Here is a 12,929-nt window from a genome sequence, read left to right on the forward strand (position 1 = left end):
TAGAAATAAAAGGTGTAAATTGTTATTCAAGATTTGTATTGTTAAAGTGTTTGTAATGTTTTAGCTTACGGTTTAACTTTATTTTTAATCAGATTAGTTTTATAATGATCGTTTGATATTTTGCTTTTGCAATGTATCAAGTTTTTTGTACGTTTTTTGTGGCATTTACAAAACAGTGGTTAAACATTAAAAAGAAAACAGCAAACTAGATTTATTATAGCATGATTTTATTTTCAAAAATAGTACAAGTGTAGAAATAAATTACAAAAAACTATTACTTAACTTGAATGTAAAAGTTAACAGAGCCGTTTTTAAAATAATTTTACAGATTTTAAAAATACTTTAATAAAAAGCATGGGTTCCCAACGACTAATTTTTAGCTCTATAAGGCGCATCAGAGAATACAAAGACGATTATAAAGACCCACATAACAACATTACAAGGTACAGACAAAATGAAAACAACAAAAAAGAAATGTTCCCAAACATCGTAATTGAAAATAAACAAAAACCGAAAATAACAGAAAATGACAAATACAATGACATGCAAGAATACTACTCGACAATACTCAAGTAAGTTTAAAATCTAACTACTTAAAATATTTTAAGGGAATAATCTTGGATTTTTATAGATGAGCTTTAAAAAAACGAATAAGCGGTTTTTAATCTCCAAGCGAGACTACAGTTTTATTTTCTTCTCAAGCAACCTTTATTCGGCTTTGACGCAAATACTTAAAGGCCAAAAAGGTTTACTACAAAGTCCCAAACACACTTAAGCGACAATCAGCCACAGTGAACTTGGTTTTGTTTTATTTCCTTTAGAGAAAAGTCAACTTCAAGTGCTTGGAACTTACTTTTAAATTTTGAGAGACAAGATAATCCCTTCAACTGTGTCAGTTATAGGCTTCATTAGCTCAGTATTAGTTTGTACTTGAAGAGTTTTATTTCAGCTTACTTGATTAATTGAAGTAATCGTTGCTTAGTAATAAGATTAAGAGAATTGTGTAACATAACTACAAAAATCAAATTTTATGATAAAGAATTAATAATTTTGAAAGTAAATTTTATCAAATACAGTAAAACTAATAAAATAGTTTTTTAGTGTAATATTTTTTGATATTATTATAAAAGTTTTTTTTTTCAAATTTTACGTCTTATAACCTGTAATACTTATATTAGTTTAGCATTTGTCCCATACTATTAAGTTTTTATAAATATTTCAGAAGGAGTACAACTGTTACATACTAAGAGTTTAAAAAGTGTTCATTGTGTTATTTTTTTCACCAAAAGCGGTTTTGTTTATTAATGTTTTATTATTTTTTAATAGAAATCATAATACAAGTCCATATGCATCTTACCTACGCCACTTTATGAAAACAAGAGGCTCGAGTGATATCAAAAAAGAAGAATTTAAGTAAGTTTTAGATTGTTTATACATGTGTTTTGAAATTTGTTAAGGTTTTTACTGTACAGGACAAAGTTTTCAAATATAACTTAATATTATTTGATATATAATTATAAAAGTTCTTAAAATATGTTCGAGTGTAAACTTCAGCTTAGTGAAATAGTTAAACTAAGTTTTTTCTTAGAACTAAAAATCATTTATAGCAACTAATCGTAATTAAATTTACATCAAAAAATTAAATTTATAACATAACATTTAACTAGAGTATTTATTTCCTAAATTGTTGGTAAATATTTTTGCAAGTGAAACCTTACAGTTATTTCTTTAGAACAACTAAACAAGTTCGACCTTATTCAGTACAATTTCATCCAAAAAGAAATATGACTTCTCTAACAAGAAGAAATCAAAAAGATTCAAAAGTTTGTTTTATTGTGTATATGTGCAACAAAGTATAAAAACAAATGCAGTAAATGATTTGTAACTACAAAGAATTTCAAAGAGTGTAACAGCTCGCGTAAATTGAAACATTTTACAAGTTTTAAAGACTTTTAAAAGTTTTACTTAATCTTTATACAAAAATTACTTACTTGTTAGTACATATTTGTACAATGTACATCGATAAGCAAGGAGAGTTTAAACAAGATTTTAAAAACAAGCTATTTAAAGTTTAAATTTTATGGTGTTTAAACAAATTAAGTTAACAAAGTTAAAAAAACACTTGTAGGCATTACAAAAGAAACCAAATGAAAATAATCATGAGAGACCAAAAAACAAAATGAAATATTTAGAAAAGGTTAGAGAAAATAGTTTTTACTAACTAACCTTTAAACATTTTATATACTTTTTTGAAACTTAGTTACAAACTTTTTTTCTAATGTTAATTTATTTCAAATTTTTATCAAGTATTTGCGATTATATTTTATATTACATAGAATGCTTTATAAAAGTTTAAAACTTGGAAATAGTTTAAAAAAGGAGCTAAAAGTTTGACGAAGTATTAATGCAGTTTTATTATGAATAAAATTAATAGTATTAGTAAAAACTTATTCTTATTTATTTTATACAAAAGACTCAACCAAAAAACTTCAACTTCTTATTAGCTTTTTGTCTAAGATGTTTGTATCTGTTTAGTAAAGTAGTTATTTAAAAAAAAAAACAAATTAATCTAACAAAATATTTTTACAAAGTCCCAATTGTTTGCTTAATGATTAGAATTTATTTTTCAAAAAATCTTTCAAATGGATAAAGTTTTTCTAGATAAGTTATAATTTTTTGAAAATGAGAATATTTAAACTTTAAGCTACCAAAGCAAAACTTATTCTTAAAAACTTATAATGGTGTACAAGCAGTAAATGTTTAGTGTAAAGGTCACGAAAACTTTATAATAAATTTAAAAGCTGTCATTAGTCAATTAATTCGATCGTATAAGTCATAAATAAGTTGCCTAGTAAATAAACATTTCTTTGTTTGTTTAAGCATAACTGTACCTTGAGAAATTTGATCAGTTATTAGTTTGTTTGTATTTGTGATTAGTTTGTAATTGAAATTAGTTAAAAATATATTTGTTCGTAAAACATAGCTATACTTAAAAACTAAAAAATTGAGTGAAAATAGAAAACAAATTTGACCAGTTTATTTTGAGCATCTAACATTAATATTTTGTGTTTAAAACATCAAAGTTCTAATAAAATATTTTTGAAACTTTATAATTTTTTTATTTTAACAAATTTTATAAAGATAACTGTTGCGTTGTTTCAAAGCCTTTTTATACTTTATTTTATATTTTAAACAAAATACACTAAAAATTCAAAGGGAGCTTCTAACTATCAACCTTGTTTGAATAATATAAAGCCCTTTGATTCACTGATTAATAAAATTTATATATTTAATATTCTAAATTAATATAAAGTAAAAAAATATTTATATATAAGTTATAACTGTTCAAAATATAGGTTTAATTGTTTGATAACAAAAGATCCTAGTGAAGTAACTTCACTGGAATATAAATAAAATAAAAACAAATTATACAGTAATCTTCCTTTATTCTACCAACATATGTTTCTGTGTGTTAACGAATCAACACACTTCAACTGGGTTCTGTAAAAAAATAATTACTGTAATAAGAGAATAGAAGCATAGAATAAAGTAGGTGTATACATGTTTTCATTAAAATAAGATATTTTCTACAGATAATAGTTATTAATAGGTAAAGTACTTAATTTTAAATCCGACTGTTATAAAACTATATAATATTTGTGATTATTAAGTCTAAAATAAGTAAAGTAAGCTAAATTACACAACAAAACAACAAATCATAATATAAACAAACAACTCACGTTAATGGGAAAGATAACTGATTCAAATTTTATTGTTGTTAACTAATGAAAAATACATTCATTACAACTAACAATTACGTCACAATGTAAATGAGGTTATTTAAACTATTTAATTTGTATTGCAAAGAACATTAATTTAGTTTTTATGTAATCTACTTTGAACAAAAATAAAAAAATAAACATTAGTTAGTGAATCAATAGAATTTAATAAAACTTAACGACGGTGAAGGCAATAAAAGTCACAGAAACTCGATGTAACATGTATATTATATATAGAATGTTTGTAATGATTGAATCAAAGTTATATAGAATTAGGAAGCAGATTTAGTTCAAATGTAAAAATCAAAAATGAAAAAACTAAACTTTAAGAATAAACAAAACACAAAAAAACAAAATTGTTATTGGGTTTACAATGTTCTGACCGATAATTAATTTACAGCGACATATTTAAAATTATAATGACCTAAATTAAACATATATTGTATTTTATAATTAATACAATAATTAATTGGTAAAGTAGGAGTCGGCTGTTTAATTTAAATATCCCATACAGATATTTTAAATATTTAATAAGTAAATTGTGTTATATATGAAAGTTAAAATGTAAAACAACAAGGTAGTCATATGCTAAGTATAAACCTGCAGTAAAAAACCTACTAGCTCTCTTGGGCGAAGTAGGTAAAAAAGCACGGTTTATCTGTGATTTGAATACAGGCTTCCAATTAAACTTGGAACTTAACATAAAAAGGTGTGAAGAATTATAGTCGGAGGGTAAAGTGAATATATGAAATTTCGGAGAAATAAACAATAAATGAATAAAACTATATGTTACTTAGGATATATAATTATATTAATATATGTTAAGTGAATGTGAGTGTATGTGGAAGGTGAATGAAAAGTATGAAAGGTGAGAAGGCGCCAAGGTGTTATTTGAAGAAGAACCGTCGGTTGTGTGCACAGTCTATTCACTCATTACAGTAATTATTTTTTTTACAGAACCCAGATTAAGTGTGTTGATTCGTTAACACACAGAAACATATGTTGGTAGAATAAAGGAAGATTACTGTATAATATATATAAGTTATATATAAATATTTTTTCCACAGAACTCCTCGGAAATCTACTTGGCACGCCTCAACACTCCCTGGATGACAATGAAGGGAAACCCCCTGAAACTTCAGCACCCGGCCCACGTTGCCAAGTGCCTCCGTGGCAACCAGGTCGGCAGGGCGACCACCAGGTCTGCCCCTCCCCCAAACACGTCGCGTGTCGGGGTGTACGTGATGACGTCACGTAACGATGTGACGTCACAAAACGGTTTTCATGGAAACCGCGAAGAAGCGTTGCAAGCAACGAGGCTTTTAATGAAGCAACAGCTGCCACCTAACGGTAAGAAAGTTTCTGTTAGTTTAATGTTTATGGTATAGTTTAATATAGTAGATTGTAAAAAGCAGTAATGCCATAGTTTTAAATTAGTTAGTTTTTCTAAAAGAAAAATATCTGGGTTAGCTGTAAATCTAGAAATATTTCTTAGTTTATAATTTATTTTTGATATATTTAAACTTGCTAAAAATTTGCAAGTTGAAAGTTGATTGTCAGCGTAAAATGTGATATTTGATAAAAGTTTTATAAATTTTAGCGGTACACTTTAAAGATGTTAACTATAAACTGATCAACTATAATTGTTATTCTTTAAATTTTAGGTAAAGATTACAAGTACTCGTCACAGTTAAGAAAATCTTTAGAAAAAAGCAACGTTGTTGATTTTAGTACTAGGAGAAATAACCTTAGAAGTAATCATGTTGAAAAAATTCCTGAAAGAAACAGTCTTCCTGAATTTAGGAGAAATAACCCGAGGTCAATAGTAGTAAAACTGCCTTCGTCTTTTTAGTCTGCCTGTTTTAACAATTGTTTTTAGTAATTTAAATTTATAACACATTTCATGTTACTTTTTCTTAAAAAGGTGTTTTATTGAAACTTTTTTAAGTGTGATAAACTTCAGTTTTTTTATATTTACAGATAGTGTTTAATAGTTTTAAAAAAGATACAGCGATAGAATGTTCAACTCTTTAATAAAAGAATGTATTAAATAAACTTATTTAAGTTTGAAAAATCCAAACACAATCATTTGTTTATCGAATTTATACATTTGTAATGTAATAACTTAACTAGATATAAAATGTTTTTAACTTGATTTATTTAAATGAAAAAGTTTTAAAAACTAATTTTAGTATTAAAGCAGTACTTAAAACGAAACCAACTGAAAATTGATTTAAATTTTTTTTTTCTGTTCTTATATTACCGTGCTTTAATAAAGCGCAACTTTAATATTTACTCATTTAAATGTTACATGTTTTTGTTATAATACGTGTTAGCAATACTTTTTTGTTTTCTTTCAATCAATTTGTGATTAAAAAAACCAAAAACATTTGTAAATGTCATATATTCAACAAAGTAATATACAAAAAAAAAAATTTTCATGTAGTCAAATTTTATGTCGTACTAATGATGTTTTAAATATCTATTTTAAACATTAAGTATATTGAACAGTATAAAACTTTCTTTAATAAATAGCAATAAATTTGTGCTTTTTTTTATATGATACTTTTACTCATTTACTGTCAAAAGCAGATTTATATACATTTATTTAAATTAAACATCATTGTTTCACGTCGTAAAGTTTTGTCATTGCATCAGTTTTAATTAAAACTAAAAACTAATCAAATGTTGCACTTTTTCTTTATTCTTAAACAAAAATATATTTAGCTCAGAAGTTTTGATTTTCTTACTAAACTTTGATACCAGCATTTTTTTTGTTTATACGAAATGAATTGAACCTAAACAAATTGTAAAAAGAATTACAATATAATCTTGAATATAGTAAGTACTTAGAACGAAATTTGTTTATGCTTTTAAAATGCAAGCTCTCAATTTTAATAAGTGTTGATAAAATTAATAGAAATATGTTTAATGTGGAAAGCCGAAAGATAAAGTTGCAGACAAAGTAATGAACTTTTAAGTTCAGCAGATGTTTTACTTGAAGAAAAATGAATATTTTTTTTTGTCAATTATGGATATGTATATGTATTTATCAGCCAAACTATATTAAAACAAAGTATAATCAATCAAAGTTTATATTTTTGAATTATAAACTTTAAAGGATTAATAGAAAACTATTGCTGAAAATCAAAGAAAAGTAATAATCTTAAGTTAAAGTAGAATTGATAAGAATGCTAAGGATAAACAATAAGCATAAACAAAATATTTAAAAATTAAATAAAGTATAATTAGAGCTTTCAATTTTTTTAGTTATCTAGGTATGAAACCTAGGTAGTTTGATCTTTTGAGATTTGTTTGTTCAATTGAAAACTTTTAAAATAATTGTTTGCAAAAACGAACGTAGTTCGACTATTTTTATTTGCTAGTCTTAGGTTAAATGATTTAAACTATTTCATCTATTACTAATAGTGCAGAATATTATTGTTGTTTTTCCATGAAACTAAATCAACTTCTAAAGTTGAATCTTTAAGACATAATATTTACTGACATATATATATATCTAAGTTTAATAAAACAGTTTTCTAACGCCAGGTCATATTTATTATTCAAATATCAAGACATACATCTAATCATGTTAAACTTTTTAGTTTTATACAAAAGAAAAATTACAATTTAATTTAGTAAAAAAAAAAACTTTTTTAGACCACAAAAACTAATTTATAAGTGATAATGAGTACTTTTTTTTTTCAAAACTTTGTAAAATAAGTTACTTAGAAAGTACAAATTCATTTTTTAATTATAACATTTTAATAATATATTATTTTAATTATATTTCCTGTTAAAAGAGTAAAAAAGAAAGTCAGTAAAATAAATGTGTTGCTTTTTTCTCACACAATTACTTCTTTTCGGTGAGTGGAAAGTTTTTATAGCTGTAAAAAAGTACTGTAGTATTTTGAAAAGTTTTTACAGCAAAATAAATTACCGAGACTGTAAAATTTAGAAGAGAACGTTTTTCCTTTTCTAACTCGTGACTGAGTTCTAGTAACAATCATAAGACATATCTTTTATGTATCAGTTCAGTTTCTAGATACGCTGTGCTTGCTAGTTTGTTATATTAATTGTGTTAGTTCTATATTTAGTTTAAAAGCTCCAAGCCGTTATGGAAATTTCCGAGTCGCATAAAAAGAAAAGAAGAACAAGATTTAATCCAAGTAAGTGTTGATATCAAATGTTAATGACTTACGTTTTGCTTATTCTGTATAAAATAGAAATTTTTGGGTAGTTTTATTTAATAATTTTTCATTATTTAATTAAAATATTTATTATTTTTCACGCTGAGATGTTTAACTTACAAATATTAAAATGTAATAAGGTTTATACACAATTTAAAACACTAGTAACATATAAGAAGAAGTTTCGATTAAAAATAAGCAACCTGCTATATAATCTGTTGTACGAAATTTTAAACACTTTAAATGAATAAGAAAAGCACCGTCGAAAGTCTGCAGGGCAGAAGCCTGAACTTTTGTATGCCGTGAGAAAAGCTCTAATTTAACAAACAAGTTTTTGAAATTCAACTAGTACTTTCCTAGAGTTTTATTAACTTTATGTTAAACAAGTTTACTTTTTACTTTTATATTAAAACTTTAATTGCAGAATTAGATCACTAAATTCACTATAAGCGTTACATAAAATTAAAAAGTATTAAAAAGTTTCAGCAGTTTTCTAAAAACTCTTTTTTTTACAGATAAAACGTTGCAAAAGTATGGAGTGCTTGGAAATATTATTCTTGGTTTGAGCTATGTAGCCGCTTTTATTGCTTTCCCGTTTGGTGCTTGTTGCTACATTGTTAAGGTTCGTTGTTTTATTTTTAACTTCTTTTGGACTTGAACAAGTATTTTATATTTATTTTTAAGCACAACTTTCAATATTTTATCTTTTTATTTTACTTAGATTTTATAAATTCAAAACAATATATTTGATAAAAAAATATAAGTCTTATCGCTAGTAGAATTTAAGTTAATATGTCTTAAATAACTTTACGCTTGTCAATTAATCTGTACTAAAATTACTCTAACCATTGATTTTAACAATTTTCCCAAAAAATGTTTTTGTGTTGTTTTAAATATCCATACAAAATACTAGCGTACAGTACATATAAAATAGTTGCTTTTTTAAACCTAATTAGATATTAAAAAGTTAATAACGCGCTTTCAAATAAAAATAAAAGGTTTTTAATCTGTTTTTACGAAAGCGTCTGAAAGTCTAAACAACTCTAATATTGTTATTTTAAATTCGATAAACTTTCTTTTTAAACTGTGTTGCATTTTTTTTGGAAAATATTCTAAACAACATTTTTGTTGTAGATGGTTACGGAGTACGAACGAGCAGTTGTATTCAGATTAGGAAGGTTGCAGGGGGGTGGGGCGAAGGGACCCGGTAAGAAATATAATGAATATTTGTGTTTGTTTTATTATTTTATAATTATTAACAGGTTTGTTTTGCATCCTTCCGTGCACTGACACGTTCACATTAGTTGACCTCCGAACCAAGTCTTTCAATGTCCCGCCCCAAGAAGTTAGTTTAAACAATATATATCCAACTTTTTATCACACAACCGAATTTAGCTCTAGGGTTATGAAAAGTTTTTCTTTAGTTTTCAACCATCTAAATAGACTATTAGGAGTACATAAACTGTTTTTAAACATTCAATATATCTAGAGTTTAAGTATACAAATACCTTATCTGTGTTTAAGCTCTAAATTAATTACTTGATGTAAATGTATACTTTTACCTACTATGTCCCATCTTTAAAATAGAAATAACTTTAGCTGGAAATAACGTACTTATCAGGTTTTTAATTTAAAAGTTTGTATAATTTCTATAAGTTTTTTTCCAAGGTATACTTACACCATTTCTATATAACAGCTATACAGACGTTGTAAAAATATTATACTCGTTTGTTTAGTTGCTTAATAATTGTGCAACTACAAATAGTTCTAAAGTTAATGCAACTATTTCTCCAGATTCTGACAAAGGACAGCGTGACGATCAAGGTGGACGCGGTGGTGTACTACAGGGTGCAGGAACCGCAGAAGTCCGTGGCGAACGTGAAGGATTCGGACGGAGCCACTCAGATGCTGGCGCAGACCACGCTGAGGAACATGCTGGGCACCAAGACCCTCCTGCAGGTTCTGAGCGACCGGAAGGTCATCAGCAGTGGGATGCAGGTTTGTGTTTAACAATACATTTGCTTACAATTAATCGGTAACAAAAAATCTTTGTTTTGTATTGTTTTTTAATTCGTTGCAGCTCCGAAGTTGATATACAAAGTTGATAAAAATCACTAAAAAAAAACGATAAGTGTTATAAACTTTATTAAGCAATGGAATGTGTAGTTGAGTAGAATGGTTTTTTTTCAGAAAGTTGAACAGAAATATTTGGTTCCGTAACTTTTCGTAGTAAACGCTTGCTGATATCAAGCTGTCTTTTTAAGTTGACTTAAAAATGTTTAAATCTAAAACCTTTAAAGCACGATGAGTGTAAAATTTTTTTCATATTATGTTTTTATAAAAAAGCTTTTTGTTTATTAGATATGCAATAAGCTGAATCACTTATCAGGTAGTTTTAAGCTTAATATTGTGTGTATAATCATACCTCGTTTTAAGTGTTCAGTTAGTTAGTATCTTCCACAACTGTCCAGAAATGTAGTGTTAAAAGAACTAATTGTTTTGTAAAAAAGTAAATTAAAGTTATAAAATCAGTTAAACAATTTTCAATAACTAAAATAACAGTATTTTCTAAATGTGTATGCTTACAAGTATGTTTTTAATTCTTTTTACCTAAACAAAATAAATTGAGTCTTTAAAATAGTTAAATAAACTTAATGATAAAGTTTGTTCTCAAAACAAAGTTTGTTAATATTTTTTTTAACTTGCAAAATTCAATTAGTTTTTTTTTTCGTGGTTTTAACGCACAACTGACAAAAATGTTTAAAACATTTATTTATCAATCTTTTTTTTTCTGCTCGTTTCTGATTTTAAAGTATAATATAGATTATTGAAAACTCTTTCCAAACTCTCTGCTTACCTAATTTTGAGTACTGTTGTTTTTGTTACATACAATCAGGTCAATTTGAAAAAAGAGGCTTTTTACAAACTTAATTTTACGACGCAATAAAGCTAAAAATAAATAAGCAATTTTTAGAATCAATACGATTTAATGATTTAAAGTGGCAATAAAACCTGTAAAAATTTTTCGTGCAGCAAACTAATGACTTTACGCGAGTATATATTTATTACTTAAATAATATTTATGTTTTTTCTTTTAGCTTAAGCAAAACAGTAAAGCTTGTTGTGAAAATAATTTTTTTTTCGTTTTAATGCTCATGATTAAGTTGTCGCTGAAACAACAGTAAAAGTTTTTTTATCATGGTTTCAAATAAAATACTTTAAGTAAAACTAGTAAAAGTAGTTCGAGATCCAGTTTATTTTCTCATTAGCCAACCGTGTAAGAAAACATAAATACTGAAATAATTCTATAATTAACCTAACAAGAGGTTTCATTTTTAAATCAGTTTTCGACTGTAAAAACATTGCTAGTATACATTTTAACTAAATAAAAAAAAATCATTTCCAGTCAATATTGGACGAATCAGCCGATCGTTGGGGAATCAAAGTTGAACGTGTTGAAATGTAAGTTTTATAATAATTATTTTTTATTATTAAAACAGTATAAGAAAAATGCTTATTAAAATTTTACAGTAAAGCATTATAAATGCTTGTATACTTTAAAATAATTTAAAACTATCATGGCTTACCGTTAAGCTTTTTTTATTTTAAAATTTCTAACTAAATTTAAAATTTACACAAAATATACGTCTGTAATAATTAAGTTATGTTTTAAACTTAAAAAACTTTTAAACGTTTGTTTAAAACTTAAATAGTTTAAACAGTGGAACACCTAAAGTTTCATTTTGAATTAAGATCGTACTTATGAAGTTATGAAGCTTTTGCTGGCATTTCTAATGACCAAACTAAAAGAATTGACAAATACAAATAAATTGCGGAAACTTAAATATACTTTTTGTTTTACAGAAAAGATGTTAGTCTGCCAACGCAGCTACAAAGAGCTATGGCTGCTGAAGCAGAAGCTGACAGAGAGGCCAAAGCTAAGGTTAGTTAAACATTTTTATTAGTGAAGTTTGAAACTATTATTTTTCATTCTGAGTATATTTAGAAATATAACTTAGTTAGTTTTCATGTTTGCTAAAAACGTTTTGCTTTTGCCAAAAAACTACTTGAGTAGTACAAAAAGCGTATAAGTTTTACAAATATTGAATTTTAGTTTTACTTTAGCAGAAGCACTTGTACATTTTGGAGTTATACTTTAAACTTTCGAGTTTTATTAATAGATAATAAATAATTAAGAAAAATAGTTTCAATTTTTTTAAACCAATTTTTCATTTAAAATTAACTAAGCGTATTAATATAAATATAATCTTTTGAATTAATAGTTTAAATTTGCCTGTGATTCTGTTAAAACACTAGTATGTATTTATAATTAGTTTTATTAGTTTAAAGCATACAAGCTTATAACTTTTAAAAAGTGTTGTATAGTATAAAATACACTATTATTCACTTAGTTTTCAATTTTCTTATACTAATATAATACACTAAGCTGTGTATTTTCAATTAAATTTTTAATTTTAAAGTCAAAAAATACTTTTTGCTGATGTTTGCAATCAGCTATTTTGTATTCAGACAATTAAAACTTTACGCAATTACTGAACGTAAAATTAAATTTAGGGACACTCAGTCAGTTACATTAAGTGAGAATATCCAAAAAGATAGTTCAATAACAAACAACTTTATATGTCTTAATTGAGTCAAACGAACTTAGTCACCGTACAAACAACAACTACAGGTGATAGCAGCAGACGGTGAGATGAGGGCAGCGAAGAAGTTGAAGGAAGCAGCGGACGAGATGAGCAAGAACAGCAACAGCATGCAGCTGAGGTACCTGCAAACACTGACCAGCATCAGCGCTGAACAGAACTCAACCATAGTGTTCCCCATCCCCATGGACTTGATGAGGGGTCTTGCCAATAAGTAGGCGCTCTACCTTGAAATATCCTTTTTTCAACACTCTTGCTGTAAACAAGAAATTCCGCCTTCCGTTTTACTACTA

The 12,929-nt window shown here is 26.2% G+C and overlaps 2 protein-coding genes across 2 annotated transcripts; both read left to right on the plus strand.

Annotated features, from left to right (window-relative positions):
* The first annotated feature begins 481 nt into the window (after nt 1-481).
* On the plus strand, nt 482-5,987 carry LOC145838602 (uncharacterized). Its single transcript, XM_082946221.1, has 6 exons — nt 482-572; nt 1,327-1,413; nt 1,733-1,823; nt 2,129-2,197; nt 4,847-5,129; nt 5,444-5,987. The coding sequence occupies exons 1-6, from the start codon at nt 544-546 to the stop codon at nt 5,629-5,631; spliced, it is 747 nt and encodes a 248-aa protein (XP_082802347.1). The 5' UTR covers nt 482-543; the 3' UTR covers nt 5,632-5,987.
* A 3,119-nt stretch (nt 5,988-9,106) lies between these two features.
* On the plus strand, nt 9,107-12,878 carry LOC145838393 (stomatin-like). Its single transcript, XM_082945976.1, has 6 exons — nt 9,107-9,179; nt 9,235-9,317; nt 9,767-9,970; nt 11,379-11,434; nt 11,837-11,915; nt 12,666-12,878. Exons 1-6 carry the CDS (start codon nt 9,107-9,109, stop codon nt 12,852-12,854), a joined length of 684 nt encoding a protein of 227 aa, XP_082802102.1. The 3' UTR covers nt 12,855-12,878.
* The last annotated feature ends 51 nt before the right edge of the window (nt 12,879-12,929 follow it).

The sequence above is a fragment of the Thalia democratica genome, chromosome 6, assembly GCF_965202585.1.
Source record: "Thalia democratica chromosome 6, ktThaDemo2.hap1.1, whole genome shotgun sequence".
Taxonomy (NCBI): domain Eukaryota; kingdom Metazoa; phylum Chordata; class Thaliacea; order Salpida; family Salpidae; genus Thalia; species Thalia democratica.